Source organism: Sphaerodactylus townsendi, linkage group LG05 (genome assembly GCF_021028975.2).
Source record: "Sphaerodactylus townsendi isolate TG3544 linkage group LG05, MPM_Stown_v2.3, whole genome shotgun sequence".
Taxonomy (NCBI): domain Eukaryota; kingdom Metazoa; phylum Chordata; class Lepidosauria; order Squamata; family Sphaerodactylidae; genus Sphaerodactylus; species Sphaerodactylus townsendi.
In genome coordinates, this window is record NC_059429.1 from 106916970 (window position 1) to 106934810 (window position 17841).

The 17841-nt window shown below is 43.2% G+C and overlaps 1 protein-coding gene across 8 annotated transcripts in view; it reads right to left on the bottom strand.

Annotated features, from left to right (window-relative positions):
* ARHGAP40 (Rho GTPase activating protein 40) overlaps positions 1 to 17841 on the bottom strand; it is a 78560-nt gene that overhangs the window by 19788 nt on the left and 40931 nt on the right. For all 8 annotated transcript variants that reach the window (XM_048497577.1, XM_048497579.1, XM_048497576.1 and 5 more), the window contains exons 2-3: positions 5117 to 5319; positions 1368 to 1588 (exon numbers count right to left, since the gene is read on the bottom strand). In XM_048497577.1, coding sequence (XP_048353534.1) covers positions 1368 to 1588; positions 5117 to 5297 — 402 coding nt within the window. In that variant the 5' untranslated portion in view covers positions 5298 to 5319. The remainder of the gene's footprint in view (positions 1 to 1367; positions 1589 to 5116; positions 5320 to 17841) is intronic.

Below are 17841 nucleotides of genomic sequence, written 5' to 3' on the forward strand. Positions count from 1 at the left end.
GCGTGCAATGAACAGAAAAAAGGTGTATGTGTGTATACTGTGCATGCAGTCTGACCCTGATAAGCATTGCATTACACCTTGCTGCTCTTCCAAAGACCAGACTTAAGTACAAAATTAACGCCAGAAATTCCCCCTTATATCAGCTAGAATATTAGAAAATGGCTAACAATACTTAGCTACGCCTTCTGGTTTTCCTAGAATAACATGCATACTATTTTTTTCCTGGTCTGTGCTTCAGCTATTTTATGTAAAAAACAGCCCTAATCTTAACCATTTTTATGAAGTTCCAGTTAATTGTTAAAACACTGATGGGGGAGAGAAGGAAAGCAAGGGAAGACAGCCCATGCTTACTCAGTTCAGTCTATATTACAAACTACCTCTAATTGTGGATACTGGACAACACAACAGCATTCCCAACATAAGTCGGCTTCTGGTAGCTGGCTCAAGCCTTCCATCCTTCCAAAGTTGGTAAAATGAGAACCCAGCTGGCTGGTAGGGGTAAAGTGCATCCGACTGGGGAAGGCGATGGCCAACTACCCCATAAACAAAGTCTGCCTAATAGATGGTGTGATGTAATGTGACGTCACCCCATGGGCAGGGTCATATTAACCCATGGCTGGGCCCCAGGTCTTTCAGGTACTTCACGCCGAATTTACAGGCAGATATATGGAAAGTTTCATTCACACTTTCAGTATTCACAAGGACACTGAAACCCAGTTGAAATAAAGTCGGCTGACCTCTTTTCTCACAACGCAATCGTTCTTCCTTTTCTTTTCTCTTCTGAAATCCTGACTTGTGCTTGTACATGTTGGCTGCCATTTGTTCTTTTTAAAAATCTATAAATCATAATGGATTTGGCTGGTCCCCATGACTTGTGGGTGCATTCAAGCACACCAGACTGCATTGCTCATGGAGGTGTAATAAGAAAGGAGACAGAGTGAAGTCACAACCCTGATGCTAGCACACTGTTGGCTCAATGTCTCCCCAACTGACCCCAATTGACTTAAAACAAACCTCAGCTGACCACAAGACCATACATATGGATAAATACATATGTACACATACCGCTACAGCGCAGAGTGCAAAGTGCCTGTAAACACTGGAGCCCTAGGGAGCTAGTAACAGTGCCTCAGCAGAAAAAAAATCAATGGGCCCCTAGCTCCTGTGGGGCCCCTAGGCTTCAGCCTACTCAGTTTTATGGACAATGCAGTCCAGTAATGCCCCATTGCTTGCACAGGGGATTGACTACTTTTATCTTTTTAATGAGACCTTATTTCACTGATTCAGGATAAAATACCTCCAAAAAACAAGGAAATTCCTGGAAGTGGTGGGGAGCTATCATGGGGAGAACTTACAAAGTAACATACCCCAGAACCAACCACTCCAAAGATGTCTCGGACATCACGGACAGGCTGCTTGTTCTTCTTTCGCCGAGAACGGGTGTAAGTATCGAGTCGTCGTTGCACAGCCGCAGCTTGGGTCTTGGTCAAAGTGGAAAGCAGGACGATATTGCCATTCTCTGTGGCACAGTCGGCAATCAAGTCTGACAGCCCAGCATCTTGCAGCCATTCGGCTTCCGCTTCCCCCTCTGAAAGGCAAGGTCAGGAAATACCATGATAGTAGTAGCACACAAAGGCAAAGAAACAGCCCAGATCTTGAAGAAGCCACAAACAGAGAACCTCTTCTTATTTCCAAGGACTGGAAACTTGGAAGGGCCTAGTAAGCGAAGCCGTCCTGCCCAGTTCCTAGCTCTAAGGCAGGGCTCTTCCTTTATTTTGGGAAGGAAGAAGAAGAGTTTCGATTTATATCCCCCTCTTTCTCTCCTATAGGAAACTCAAAGGGGCTTACAATCTCCTTGCCCTTCCCCCCTCACAACAACACCCTGTGAGGTGGGTGGGGCTGAGAGAGCTCTGAAAAGCTGTGACTAGCCCAAGGTCACCCAGCTGGTGTGTGTGGGAGTGCACAAGCTAATCTGAATTCCCCAGATAAGCCTCCACAGCTCATGCGGCAGAGCGGAGAATCAAACCCGGTTCCTCCAGATTAGAATGCACCTGCTCTTAACCACTACGCCACTGCGTAGTGCCATGTATCTTTGTCCACTGTGTGTTTGAAGGCACATGTCATACAATTTCCGCAGGTGAAATGTTTCCAATCATAGAGATGAAGAAATGGGAGCACATTCAAGTTACATCCATCATGTAGCTTCTAAAAACCAAGAGTAACATATAAGAAGTATAATATTGTTCCGCTCAGCCAGGAGATGGCACTGTCTCCTCTGATCCATAGAAGCTCTCCAAAGTCTCAGCCCTGGAATGCAGAATGCTCTGTAACTGGAGATGCAATGTTTGTACCTTATCCCCTTGAATTACCACCAGTCCCATGGATGGACGGACAGACAGAAAATCTCCAATATCACACAGCCTAGCTAGTATAAGATGCCTGGTCAACTTGCAGAGTCACCTTCACAGGAGATGTTCAAAGGCAACCAAGTGAGCAGCCATTGCTAACAATTTCTATGAGGAACAGACAGATACAGCTGTTTGGGCTACCATACTGCATGTATCTAGTGGGAAGCAAGCAAAACTTTCCAGGAACAAAATACTCCAAGAAGGAGCAGTGTTGCAAAAAACACCTCTTTGCCCATCCAGGTAGTAAAACAGCAGAACAGAAGTCTGTCACTGCCAAGTACAGTTATGCATGAGTATATGCAAAATTACAGTGATCCGCTCAACCACCCCCTTACGCACAGGGCATTTACAGTCAAAGGAGCAAAAAACATCCCATCAATAAATAACTAACACATTCACAAGAAGAAAAGGAATGGACAACTTTTACTGCAGAGAAGTCTAAAAGGACATGGTGCTGTATAACCTAAGAGCCTGAATTACAAATCGCCAAGTCCCCTGTTGGAAGCTTGCCTCTGTCATGAGCTTAATTGCCACCTGATGCAAACTGTGCCATCTCAGCCTCAGCTGTCCATCAGAAATGTGGACATAATTTAACTGACTGACTTTACAGTGTTGTAGTCCATTGCTCCTCCTTCCAACCCCTCCTGGCTCTGTGTGGAAGAGGAAAAGTTGCTTGGATGAACCACCTCTGCTAGATGAATGACTATTTTTCTGTTTCTCCCCTGGGCCACATAGCATTCACTTACAACACTCCTCTGTCCCCAGTATTTGTTTTTTGGGGGCGCACAGCATTGTGGGGGAGTATAATATCTTCTTTTGCTTATAGTTCATAAGCTGCTTATAGTTCATAAGATTCGGTTACCCAAGATATGCAAAGCATTTTTAAAAATATTTTGCCCTTAACTTGCTAGCCTGTTTGAGGTTTTACTTACTGATTTAGTGTACCCCCATGTTTTTCAGTCAACCCCCCTTTTTCAGTCAACAATATAGGGAAATGGCTGTGTGGGCTTATGCATGTACTCATCTCTTTTGAGAATGTAATTTCCTTCCTCCAAACTGCTTTCCACCAACCATGTCAGTTTTGAACAGGTGATTACCGATATATGACTTCACGCCTCCCTGCAGATTAACAACTGCTCCTGCAAACACTTCAGTTGCACTCATAGGCACTTGTCGATCTGCAAAATATTTCTTAGTGTAGGCATTGGAATAAAAATACTGATCTATCAGGACTGCCACCTAGCGGTCCCAAACAGTAACTAGGCAAACACATCCTGCCATGTCCCTCCCTGGCATGCACTGGCCACAAGTCATAAGAGAAAGCAAGCTGTCATTTCTCACTTCCTTTTACAACAAACTCGAGACAGCAACCTCCTAGAACCATTTTAATTTTCTCTCATCTTCTGTCTAGCCAGCCACGCAGCACACCTTTGGGCATTACAGCCTCCAACAATAACCTCTCAACAACCTGAAACTCTTCCTGCTAAGGACGCAAATCAGACACTACCTATGAATTAGCGACTGTTTAAAAGACAGGGTCAGGTTTTCCTTTAAAACAAAGAGAGCAGCATTAGTCAAACTATATGCCAGAGTTTCACAAGTGTAAATCTGACATGTTACTCCCAAGCACAGCTTTTGCATATCCAGCTTATGTCAACAGAAGCTACTGCCCTGATAGTTAATGAAAGGTATTAACTTCAACAGATGGGATCAAGAGAAGCCAGCGCATGACAGGCAGCTTTTCAGGAGGCTGAATGTGCTACCTCTGGAAGAAGAAATGCCACACAGAAATATACTTGGCTCTTCAGATCCCAGCTTATATTTGCAACTGTCTAGAGGCAGGGCATTGGCACATTTATATATCTTGTTTACAAAAGAAGATTGCAACCCACCTTCATTATTTGGTTGGTCACTATAGTCACCACTGCCACTGTGGTCCCCATTTTTGTAGAAAACAAAGAGAAGCTGAAATTATAGTTCAGTGGGTGCAACGCATACCTTGAAGCCACCAATTTGTCTGTGGAGCTCCACGCCCCCAGCAGATTTGCCTTCCCTTATATGAATTGTGGAAGAGATCACATATTAAGAGATCACTGCATGCAGAAACTGTGCCTGATAGAAAAAAATGGATAAAGCCGATGGAAACCTGTGCATACATTCAAATCTTGCAGAACTCTGGCCAGCAAATCCAGGGAAGAGTTGAAAACCGAAAGCAGGTCTCCCCTCACGAAACACGCTACCCACGTCCACTCTCAAAAGAATTCCCTTCTATATTCAAAACATAGATTTGTCCACAGGATTTGCCACTTATTGAAAAGTTATCTTGGCACCAAACTAGACATGTTTCATCAGATCTGTGTTTAGCATCTACCTTTAAAAAGCAGCTAACGTAACAGGAGGGGAAGTTAGAAGATCTGTGCCACATTGGAACGCTTTTCTCCTGCTGTTTTTCTGACCCCAATCCCCACCTGCCCTGTGGGAGAAATCTTAGATATACCATATGGGAACTCGTGAGTTCTTTTTTCCACCATGAAAAACACAGTTAATTGAAAAGCGTTGGAAGCAATCTGCACAGGAAAAATAGGGAAAATTAACCCCAGTCCCAACATCTACTCACTGATCCCCTGGGCCATGTCCAGTTTGCACCCAGCCCAATAGCCTTTAAAAAATCAATCCCACAATCCCTCAGAGCTACAGAAACTTCTTACCTTCTTGGGGTTTGACGTCTGTAAAACTGCACTCTTCAGGCTCAGATTCGGTGCTCTCTTTGATGCTTTCCACCTCTAGCCAAAAAGTATCCATTGACAGATTGCCTGCTGAATCTGACCTGGAATGCCGACGCTCAGACTGCAGCGGCTCCAAGGAGCATTTCCGAGCAAAGCGGCTCATTTTGCAAGGGCAATTTCTGATGCTGCAAGAGAGAACAAAACAAGACTTACATGCTCCAATATCTGGCTTGACAATCAGTTTTACAGCCAGTACGTCAACAGTCTCCAAACCCAATTAACAAGAGCAACAATCGGAAGATAGAGGTAAACGTTCCATTTTCTATTTCTGTTTAGTGATAATGCACACTGATGGCTGAAAAAGAGCCCAATGCATGACGCGAGAAGAGCTACTAACAATGAAAATTTCCTCGTACTGTCCTTTCTATGACCCAAAATGGAGCAGCCTTCACATGTAGGGGAGCATCACAGATTGTGAGGTAAATCAACTGGGCATAGGAAGAGCTTCCGAAACACCTGAAGGGCAATCTTTGAAATTCTAAAACAGTTAAAGCAGTCAAACCTGTTTGGATCTTTCATACCCATTTTTTGCTTCCAGTAAAACTGCTCAAAAAGAATCTGGAGGCAACTTAGATTACCAGATTAGTTGTTGTGTAAGATTTGATAGGTGACATATGAACATCCAACACCCCACCTCTGATGAAATGGGCACTAGCCCACAATAAACCTTTAATCTGTCACCTTACCAGACTCTTCCTCTGTTTTCTCTGCAATATCCTAGAATTCAAAATGAGACATCACTCATTCATGTTTTGTAGCTCTTCTAGACAGAGCATCCATTGGCCTCTTCTATATTTTGACAAGTGGAGAGAGTTAAGGCTGGCATTTTCAAGTACCATAGCTGTCATTAGACTTAACTGTTCTTCCAGAGTTACAGGATGAAAGTTCAACTTACATCCTCATAATTATTACTGCCGGCTGCCAATAATACATCACTGCTATAGCTTCTCTGACCTTTCCAAGTAGATAAGACTTGGACCTTCCTCATCAGCCTCTTCTCCTCCTGTGCACATATGACTCTTGCCCTACATTGGAAAAGTGCATCCTACTGAATCTTTTCCTCTGAATCAAAGCTGCTCTTTGCCAAAGAAAACATATACATAATTACATCCCAACTGAGCAAGTTACAGGGTGAAGTGACAGTTTGCTTTCAGAAAACAAGAGGAAAGGTTTCCCCACTTAAGCACTTGAAGATGTATGAGCTGCCATTTTGTGACCAGCTCCACCCACCGAGCCACCATTTCATGACAGGTAACTTCCAAAGCTGTTGAGGGGGGGAAACTTCCGTAAAACATAAATTCTGCTCTTCCCAACTCCAGGGAAGTGGAGAAATTCCTAATCCATTGATGTGGTCAGACATATTCCACAATCAAGGCCACACTATCCATTCAGGGCAGTTTGCCTGAGTGACTATTGAAAGTTATCTTTTTAAAAAAGAGTTCTTTACCATAATTAAGAAGCTAGTTTTCTTGCAAAAGCTCAAGTGGGAGAGCAGTCTAATAATCCCCACACATTTAGAGATCTAAGGGCCCAGAGGAATACCAGAAATAAAACTGTTTTTCCCCTCATTTCCCCCAACCAAAGCCCCTTTTCTCAGTTTTCTCAGTTTCTCCCAGTGGAAAAATGGGAAAGTTGGGACTTCTATAAAATACATTTTCTTTTAGAACAAATCAAATGCTTCAAAATTTACTACATGATAAAGTATGAAGACTTCCTCAATTTTTCCAGTGGAATTCAAGGGGGATCTCTTATGCTGTAAACTTATACAATATTTTCAAGGTGTTTTGTTTGTTTCTTTGAAAGTAAATAATTCTGACTATAAATAACAGGCTATAATGTATTCAATCATAATACATTAAAGAATTCAGCATCTTATTTACTAAATATCTATTTTCTAACTCTACCTTTTATTTTTCCAATCTGTCGGATTGCGAAAATTCAAGATACGGCAGCACACAGTGATGGCGAACCTTTGGCACTCCAGATGTTATGGACTACAATTCCCATCAGCCCCTGCCAGCATGGCCAATGGTAGTCCATAACATCTGGAGTGCCAAAGGTTCGCCACCACGGGCATAGGATATAGAAATCTGCAATTCTTCAATAAGCTTCAAATGAAAATACTTATACTTTTAAACTGCATATATGCCAAATGGCATCATTTTACATACTGGATAAATTATAAATAATTTCACATCAGTAAAAGAAGTTTCAGTTTGATAGGAAAGTAAGTATTAGGTCTAAAACTTTCATGTTATGATTTAAAAACTGCTGGGTGGACGCTAATAATAAAAATTCAATCAAATGCAGCCCTAAATAAACTGGTTTTCAACAGGCTTCTGCAGATCAACATGAGGGAATGTTATGGAATTATGTTTCATAATTGTGGGGCTGCCACAGAAAAGGTCCTCTCATGCGTACCTGATGGACAAGCTTCTTTGAATGGCATGAATACATGGGAGAAGACACTTGTCTAGACAACTTATTCCCAATCCCAGCAGGACTTTAACAGCCTAGTCCTAAACCTCAGGCTGCCAGGGATGGCAATTCTTATGCGCTGCCGCACCACTCCAGGGGGCTTACAGGTGGTGCGGGGAGGCAGCTGAAATAAAAACACACTGACCCTCCATAGGGCTTAATTCTAAGCCCTGGCCATAGTGTCCCTGGCGCTAAAGGCCAGGTGGAAGCCAACTAAAGTCAGCTCCCCCACTGGGAACTTCCTGGCTGAATACGTGAATACCAGCAATGATCCATAGCGGCACCCATTTCTGTGTTTTCACCCCTTGGAGCTGTGGGGTGCCCAGCTGCTGGCGCCTTTGCTCTCTCTGCTGGCAGGGTGCCACTTATGCCAGCAGAGGGGGCAAATGCATCAGCACAGTTCTGCACTGCTCTCTATGCCCATTCCCCTCCCCAATGTGATTGGACTGCCCAGTTCAAACCCAACATCTTGAATTGAGCTTAAAAGAGGGATCCATAGCCAGTTTAATTGCTGCAGCACTGGGGGCATAGGCTTGAGGTAGCAGGTCCTGACCAGTGGTCAAGTTACAGCATTCTGCACTAGTTGCAGCTTCTGAACATTCTTCAAAAGTAACCGCAAGTAGAGCATATTGCAATAGTCCAGTCTAGGTGTAACTAAGACATGGGTCACTGTGGCTATACCTGACCAACCCACAAACAGATACAGCTGGAGCTGAGCAAATGCACTCCAATCCACAGCAGCCACCTGGTTTTCTAATATGACTGCTGTGTCAAGCAGCACTCCCAAGCTGTGAACCTGGCTTTTCAAGAGGCATATAACTGCATCCCAGGTGAGTTCTGAAGTCCCAGGTCTGCCTCTGTCTTGTGAGGACTAAGTTTCAGCTTGCTCACTCTCATCCAGGCCACTAGTGACTCAAAGCATCAGTTCAAAACAATAACAGAATCCTTGAAATTAGAAGGAAAAGAAAAGTAGACTGGGCACCATCTGCATATTGATGATATCTCAGTACATCCCTGTTGATGACTTCTCCCGGTAGCTTCATATAGATATTAAATAGTATGTTAAATAGAGCCCTGTAGCACCCCGCAGCTCAAAAACCATGCAGAGCACGAATCCCTCAACACCAACTTCTTCCCAACACTATCCACCAGATACAACACAAACCACCATAATACGGTGCTCCTTAGTCCCAGTGCTGAGAGGTGGCTTGATCAGATGCTATTGTTGATAGTATCAAAGGCTGCTGAAAGATCCAGCAGAACTCGAAGGGTCACATTCCCCCTTGTCCAGTTCTTGATAGAGGTTATCAACCATGGCGATCAAAGCAGTCCTTGTTCCAAATTCTGGCCTGAAGCCAGACTGAAATGGGTCCAGAAAATCAATTTCTTCTAAGAACCAAACCACCTCTCAGCAATCCCTCTACAACCCCTCCAGATTGGAAGCCTTCGCTTCAAAATTCCTGGAAAGCTTACATCCCTATACACATCCAATCTGAAATGGTACATCCTTAGCCAGACAGTCCTTCAAGATCCTTCTGAATGTGTACACGCAGCTTCAAGGCTACAGAGGGGGGAGGGGGTGGCTTCTGAAGGCCCAATTTGATTTAGGTTTCAGCAAATGGGATTTGTGTTTGGGGTAACAGTAAATTAAAGCAAACAGAAGAGAGAGGACTTGACCATAAAAACAACAGAATTAAATATCCAAAGGTCAGGAATAAATTCACATTAAGGCAACCCTTGGTAGCCTACATTAAAAACATATTTCCACACAAATGGACCTAAAAATGTCCACCTGTGTGGTATTTGTGTGGTAATATTTTTATAGTGTAGGCTACAAAGGAAACTGCCTGTGCTGCTGGTGTGGGGTTGTGGGTGTATAAAAATTATAGATATATATATTAGTATTTATAAAATGCTATTAATTGAATCTTTGGACCCTTAATGTAACAGTCAATTAACCAATCTCAACTTTCCCTCTAAAAATTGGAACAGGAGGAGGGACAAAAGCAACCAAATGGAAAGCACAAGTGTCTGACACATGATTACCTTTTGAGCAACAGACTGGGCAAAGGCAGTTGGATTCGGCGCAAGGAAGGACACAGCAGGTACAAAGTTCTGTACAGCTACAGTGAAGTGCAATGTGTTTTTCTGAGATCCCATGTACATGTCACAATCCCTTCCATAACTGTTACTAGCACTCAGCTCCTTAAGACCCAACTGAACAAGTTTTCAACCAACAATTTTCAGTTCAAGGCTAGAGTTTGCAAAAAACTAAAGCTGGGATTCTACAGATAATTATTCCAGGAGAATAGCCATATTCAGAAATCTATGAAGCAACCAGAACCAAAACCAGAAGTCCAGCAATTTCAGAATCCTTGTCAGTTCAGAGAGTTCCTTTGTCAAATGGTTATATTACTAAGCATTACATTCCTCATGCATATGATTACATGTTCTCTGACTCACAGAAGAACATGCTGGAAATATGTTGTGGACTCCTGCTTAAAAAGTCAGTTGGTTAGCCTGACACCTATATGTGTCTTAATTTTCAAATCATCCTTAATCATTGACAGTAGGTTCACTATCTGGTACCATGTTCTCTTCATAGATTCAAGATTCCACATATACACTAGGGAGAAAGAGGAAGTTCCAGCCAAATGGGGATAAATGTCTGTTTGGAAACTAGTTTACAAAAAGAGGAATTAAGAATGATGTGGTGGGGATTATGGGCAGGAAAACTTTGTGTAGGTGAAGTTATATTTCCAGCTACTTAGCCTCACTTCTCTTGGCATTCCCCTTAGGTTGCATGTCATAACCTCTCTTGATATTATCTCTTTACACTTCTGCAAGGATCACTGGGTTTAGTACTAGGGAAGAAACCCATTTAAAAGACTCTTTTTTTTACAAAGAGGAATTAAGCTGAAGCAACAGCAAAGAAGGTCTGTTGCTTGTATGTGCACAGATGCATGTAAATATTGGTGGATTTGTTTAATACTAACACCAGTAAATACAGGAACACAGAATAAACTTGAATTGTTATCTGGAGGAAAAAGAACTACACAATTTGGCAACTGTTAACAAGGAAGTCTCCTCTCTGCTGTCAAGGTCATCTTGAAACCAGACTGGTCTACGCTTCACTAGTATCATGCAAAAGCCGCTCAGAACAGCCTCCATGCGGAGTCTTCTCCCAAAGTTAAATACATCATCACATGGTGCCTTTCTCTGCCAGCAGCAGCCACTGCCAAGAAAATTGGACACTAACGGGGAAACACTTCATGTGATCTCAACTGTGTCCCATGGTATGGCTTTCAAGCTTAACTTCAGGGAATTACTTGGTACACAGACCTATGCATGCCTGAATGGAATCCCACTAAATTGTGGGGTATTCCAGAGCATTCATTCCATTCATGGAGGATAATGCCTACAATTCCTGGGCCTCCCCATCACTCCTTGTGACCCAAGTGTACAACCAAGAACACATCCTCCCTCAATTTCAGCTGCATACTGGAAAGGGAAATTCATAGTAGGAAGCAAACTATCTTTTAAGAAAAGCTATCATTTCTGATGTCATCCTGCAAACTTAAGAACGGAACTTTGGATACTCGACTTGAAGGTGTCCCCTGACTGGAACTTGAGGACATCAGTTTGAATGTTGGGAGGCAATGATGGGAAAGCTTCCCAACATTCAAAATTATGACCCCAACGTCTAGATGAGAAAACAGAAGACCACTTAAAGCAGTAGCTATGTGAGCAATGAAGTATAGGCCTACTCATACATTTCCCCAAACAGACCAATGAAATATCAACCTTCTCTTTCTAACAGCAGGGATAAGCTGCAGACATGTTCTTCAAGCATGGCAAACAACAGGCCTACATCAGAAAAATCCAACATAAGGGGTGAGGCAAGGCAATGGGCAAATGGGGGGTTACTTTCACCCCTTTTCTCATGACTGTCCCTACACACTGTAGCTGACCTTGGTCTATGAATCCAAAAAATGCTACATATACCAAGAACAGCATTGAGGATAGTCAGTCAAATTTTTCTATCATACTAGCAGGCCCGGCCACGCGTTGCTGTGGCAATTGTCCTTCTCATAGTCCGCAACCCACACAGATGTCCATGCAGGTCCAATGATCCCCAGCATAGCCTTTTGGGGTGGTCAAATGGAATCCCTTTTTCCCTTTTCAATGCACATCATTATATGGTGCTGTCTTGTTTTTCTAGTATAAGGTAATCCTTTCCATTCCACAACGGAACTGTCCAGAGTGTGAATCCCACTGTCCATGAGGCTGGTTGACACGCACAGTCCTGGCTTGGGTAAGGCAGAACTGGGCTATCCCAGTCAGGCAGCAGAGGCAGGGTGGTGAGGCTCTCAGATCGAGGCCAGCTCCCTATGTTCTTAAAGGACCACGTGCAAAAGAAGCGGAGCCAGTAGTGTTGGTTCACCCCCACCCCACGGATTTTCTTAGAAGAAAAAGGCAAACTCCAGCTTGCTTTTAGTAAAAGAGAGCTGTGGCGAATATGGGTGAGGAAGTGGGTAAGTGGTGGTTGGATGTGAGGGAGGGCAGAGAGAGGTGTGTGAGGATGAGCTGGATGTGTATTGTGTGGTAGCAATAGGTGAGGCACAGAGAGTGAAAGTTACCTGCGTGTGAGGGGGGGAACCCCACCTGATGTCTCACACAGCAAAGTGTGTATGTGTTTCACTTCCACTCATATTATCTAACAGAATTACCTAGTTACTGTTTTCACTGCTCATCTCTGCCTATCTGCACGAACATTCTAAGCCCTCATACCAAGCCCTCAGGCCACAGACAGGCTGCACGAACATTCTAAGGGTGACAGTTAAACAGTGTCAGCTTCATGGCCTGGTGCGCCAGGAAAAAAATGTTTTACCTGGCTCAGGTATGGACTTTTGGTGATTTGAAGGTCCGATTACCTGCCCGCAACTGGGAGGGATGTCCTGTAAAAATTTGGGGGCGATCCGTCCAGCAGCTTCTGAGGGAGACCATCAGGGACAAACACACTGTTAGATTTTTATAGATATAGATGGTGTATTGACAGGTACAACTAAGTGAATTCTTGGTCCATAAAAAACAGGTCCGATATTTACTACATTCTGTGGACCTTTAGCTTTTTATTGATCGAGGGGGCATCAAAGACCTCAGATCTCACACGCTTGCCACGTGAAAAGGATGTTTAACAGAAATCATTTCATGCTTACTCGAGGCCATGAAAAGATTTCTACTAAAACTGAGGAGTCCAAAATGGCAGGAAAGGAGAAAGGGGCTGCCCTGCATTGCTGGCAAGTCAAAGGTAAACAGGTTATTCATATAAAACATTTGTATATTGCCTTTCCACCAAGGTGGTCAAGGTGTATCACAATTACAAAAATCAATAAACAGCCCATTATAAGCTATCATCAGTGGGGGGGAAATGATACAATCCATTAGATCTACTAAAATCTTCTATTAAAAGAACCATGAATTCTAAGAACAGCAGTTAACTGACACTTACAACCAAATTGAACAAAGAAGAAACAAAAATTTGACCTAGCATTATAATATATATAGCAATGATGCAAGACTTGAGAAGAGGGAGGCAAGTACATTCAACATCCTGGGGGCCATCAATGAAAAAGCCCTAACCCTCATGGCTAACATCTCATCTCAAAATGACAAGAAAAAGGGCCCAAGTGGAAGACTGAAATGTCTCGCAGGACTATATAGAATAGTTCCTTAAATATACAGGTCCTGGGCCTAAGTAATACTCTGTGATTTGTTTTGAATTTCATGTACTCTAATTTAATGGAATATTTCAGGTAGAAGAATGCATACTGCAGGTATTCCTATCATAATGCATGAATTTTTACAATAAAGTAAGTTACACAGTTTGGTATAACATCACCTATTGTGGCAACAAACTCCCAAAATCCAGTCATATATAATGCAATCTAAACTGGAAGCACATTATTAACCAGCTCTTCTAACAACAGAAGTATAGGAATTGCTTTGTGCTAAGTTTTGAGCATTTGAATACTCTGAAAGAGAACATCAAAGTCACTCCAGAGCTGTCATTTCTGAAAGAGACTGGAATCTATTACATCCTGTGAAAGCATGGTGATTTGGAATCCAAAAAAATCCTTCCAAAATAAGCAACATCTGGCAACACTGGGGCCAACACACCAACAACATGTGCGTCAGTATACTTAAAGAGCCGTTTCCTTTTGAGGACAGCAAGGAAGGAACACTGAGTGACCTTTGATTGCAGCAGCAATTTAGATACAAACACAGATTATATGCTGTACCTATTCATGGGGCATCTGTAACAGCACAGTGAATAGAGGGATTGGGGGAAGGGGGAAGTTGATAATTCACTCAGAAGCTTCAATTTAACACCAACTGGGTTGTGTGGCGCCCAATACTAAACACAATGAGTAGAAGAAAAAGCAACACTATACATTACAATGGCTGCGGGAAACCCCCGTCAGCTTTCTAAGACAGGACTTATAAATATGAATGCATATTTGCTCCCACACTTCATGCATATACTGCAGCAGGCAATTTGCAGTGGTTTCCCAAGTGCAACTTCAAGAACTTCAATTGTTTACTTCAACAGAACTGAACAGGGGTCTGCAACATGCGGCTCGCCATGGTGAGAGGGGCTGTTGGGAATTGTAGTCCATGAACATCTGGAGAGCCGCAAGTTGCAGACCCCTGGACTAGCATTTTATGGGCTTAAGGATTGGCAGCTGATTTTCTATTTAAGGTGCTCTTTTTTATACTATGTTCATGGTATCATCCAAGTGTCCTACCAGAGGATGCTCTGTCTTTAAAAAAGTGACCCAAACAGCAGGCACTGTACTGCACTGAGTATAATGGTCCTAGAGCTATGGCTGGCCATTACCCTTATGACCCACTAAGAAAAGAAAGGTTATGATGGATAGCAGGCTATAGAGCTATATTATACCAAAATGGTTCATGAGGGTGCTTTTATAAAGGGAACAGGACTGCAAAGTATACCAGTGTGCACAGTATATTATCTGTTCACTTTATGTACTAACCTATTCTCACCGCTTTGTTTTTCTACTTATGAAATGCCATTTGCTATATTATTTAACATATGTGTAATATGCATGTTTTATTTCAGATTGTTGAAATTTGAGTCCCATGTCTGGAGATAATTCCAGATTGGGGGGGGGGGGTGCCTCCACTGCCCACACTGCAGAAGCCTTTAAGGGGTGCATCCCTCCTGGTGTCCCAGAAAGGACAGAGGTTGAAATAGTAACAGAAACCCTACCAAACATGGCCAACAGCAGGGTTGGGACTGAAGGGGAAGAAGAAAATAGTTTGGATTTATATACCACTTTTCTCATCCATCTCAAAGTAGCTTACAAATTCCTTCCGTTCCTCTGCCCACAACAGACACCTGGTGAAGCAGGTGGGGTTCAGAGAGTTCTAAGCAAACTGTGACTAGCCAAATGCCTCCAGCAGGCTTCATATGGAAGAGTGCTGAAATAAACCTGGTTCTCCAGATTAGAGTCCACCTGCTCTTAATTCCTACATCATGTTGGTGGAACAGGTCGGGTCTGCTTTGGTAGAGGCGAGATGGTGCCACCAGAAGAGGCCAAACTGGCTGGAGACAACAGGATGCTGGGCCTGCAGCAAGACAAGAAGGACCCAGATACCAAGTGGCCCTACCTATCCTGCCTAGTTGTGAAGAAAGGCAGAAGGGTAGGGTAAGTACTAAGTATAGGCAAAACGAAGCTGTAATAACGGCCGGTAGCCTTTTAGGCCAGGGATTGATCAAGGTATCAGCTGGAGTGGGACCTGGACTAAGATTGAGTGCTAGTGGAAGGAGTAAAGACAGCAAAAATTAAAGGAGGGACTCTCAATGATGGCCTAGGAGGGGAAGCAGGTTCACTTCAAGGTGGCAGAAGATGCTGCCTGTGGAACAAAGAACCAAGGTGAAGCAACTCCCACTGCTTCCAATTCTAAGGCCTAGGGAGGACACAGGTTTTGTGGCAAGATGGAGGAGAGGCGACCAGACAAGACTGGGCAGGAGGAGCACCACACCTCATGAAATTGATTATTAGTTGTCTCATCCTATTGACTGCATTGGTTTACATTATGTAATCTGCCTGGAGTCTCTGTGAGAAAAACAGGCGTATAAAGCAACACATAAGTAACATGTCCAAATATTATAGAAGAGCTCCAAGCTATGCTTTCCTACATGGTGGTTCAGGCTATGGCAACCCAGTCCAGTTCCCCCCCCACCCCCTCCATTCTTGGATGATTGGTCTGGAATGAACTCTCAAAAGAGATTAGGACCATGAAAATCCATGTCTGTTTTCTGTGTGGTTTGCAAAGCAGTTATGTAAGAAAGAAACCTTAACAAAAGAATCCTAATCAACCAGTATCACATATGTGGGAATATGAGGGCATTTTTCTGCATGGGAGAACTGCATATGCCTCTGACATGAAGGGCCATGTGGAGAAATGGTAGAGAACAAAGAGAACAGGGCAAGATGAGAGGCCAGAAAGCAACTCCAAGGTTAAGACAAAGAGAGATATCTCATTAAGGAGATAACACCCACACTTGGAGCTATATGGCACCCCCACCCCCAAGTCCAGGTATATTGAGTCACTTATTCCAACTCTAAAGTATCACTTCAGTGCCCTGCCCAGCATTTACATATGTGTTTTGGTAACTCAGCACAAAGAACTCAAGAACTTACAGCCCTTTCCTCTTTGGACTGCCTTCCCCACCCTAGATCTGGGGCTGGTCTTCGGATTTCCAGCTCTTCCCAGTATCCCATCCTTTCCCACTCCTCTTCCTCCCATCCTCATTTTAGAAATATTAAGGGATTCACTACGATTTGTTTTAAAGCAGGGCATGTTTGCACAACATTGCAAAGCATGCTACCACTGTGCTGAGCAAAATTCAAAGCCTTCCTCCCATCTTCCTGAAGAGCTGCATGAACTGGAGGAAACCTTCATAGACTACAGGTGTTTCCTCAAAGCCTAAAGGCAGAAGGAATGCCATTAGCATCAGAAGCATCAAGCCATAATGAACCACCATAACACACAAACACAACAAAAGCATTGTTATATATCATGTGCATACCTGATTAGTAAACACAAATTATTTTGTTACGTAGTCAGAAGCTCCAAGGGCGAACTGTTCCATCCAAGGAACTGCTCTCCCCATGCGGCACATGAAATCAAAACAGCCTCTCTTATCCACCAGCTACATTAATGGAACACATTTCCTCTGATTGTTCTCAATTGGTCTAAAGGGCAGACTTGCTTGCTGCAAGTAAAAACATGTGGTCCACAATACCGCAGTTTTAATTTATTTGGAACAATGGGAAGTTGCTGAGCATCTAGCACCCGACAAATAGCAGAGAGAGAGAGAGAGAGAGAGAGACCCAACCATAAATTATTTGTGTCTCAGTTCCTAAGACCATCAGAAATATGTGTTTTCCTATGGTCTTAGGCGATCCCTGTGAAAGGGTTGTTCAACCCCCAAAGAGGTCATGACCCACAGGTTGAGAACTGCTGGTTTAGTGTCTTTTTAATGAAGAATAGGTTATTAATGTCATGTAATTGTTTTAAAATGTTGTGCACCGCACTGAGCCCTACCTTGGTCCAGGAGGGTGGGATACAAATTTAATAAATAAATACATTGTTCATACCACTCCCTGGCTCCTCCTCCCTCACAAACACTCCCACATAAGATTGCCCACTGTGATGTCCCCTTCACATTTCTATCCATAGGAGTGCACTGTGACTTACAGAAGCTCATTCTGAAATAAGCATCAGTCTTTAAGGCACCACTGAACTTTTGTTTCATTCTGCATGATCAATCATACTTCAAACTCCTCCACTGCACAGCTGGAATAGTTTTCAGACTTTTATGCCGTACTGTCAAGTCACATGAATCAGACCTCAGATTTACATATGTGGCACACACACATCAAGCCAACAACAAACAAATATTTTCTGGATGGGAGAAGTTGGGCTGATCTTTACGTATTGTTTAGGCAGTTCTTGAAATCTGGTGTGGTGTCATGATTGGAAAAGTTGAAGAAGGGGAGTTTGGTCTTATACATCGCTTTTCTCAACCGCAAGGAGTCTCAAAACCCTTCCCTTCCTCTCCCCATAACAGAGAA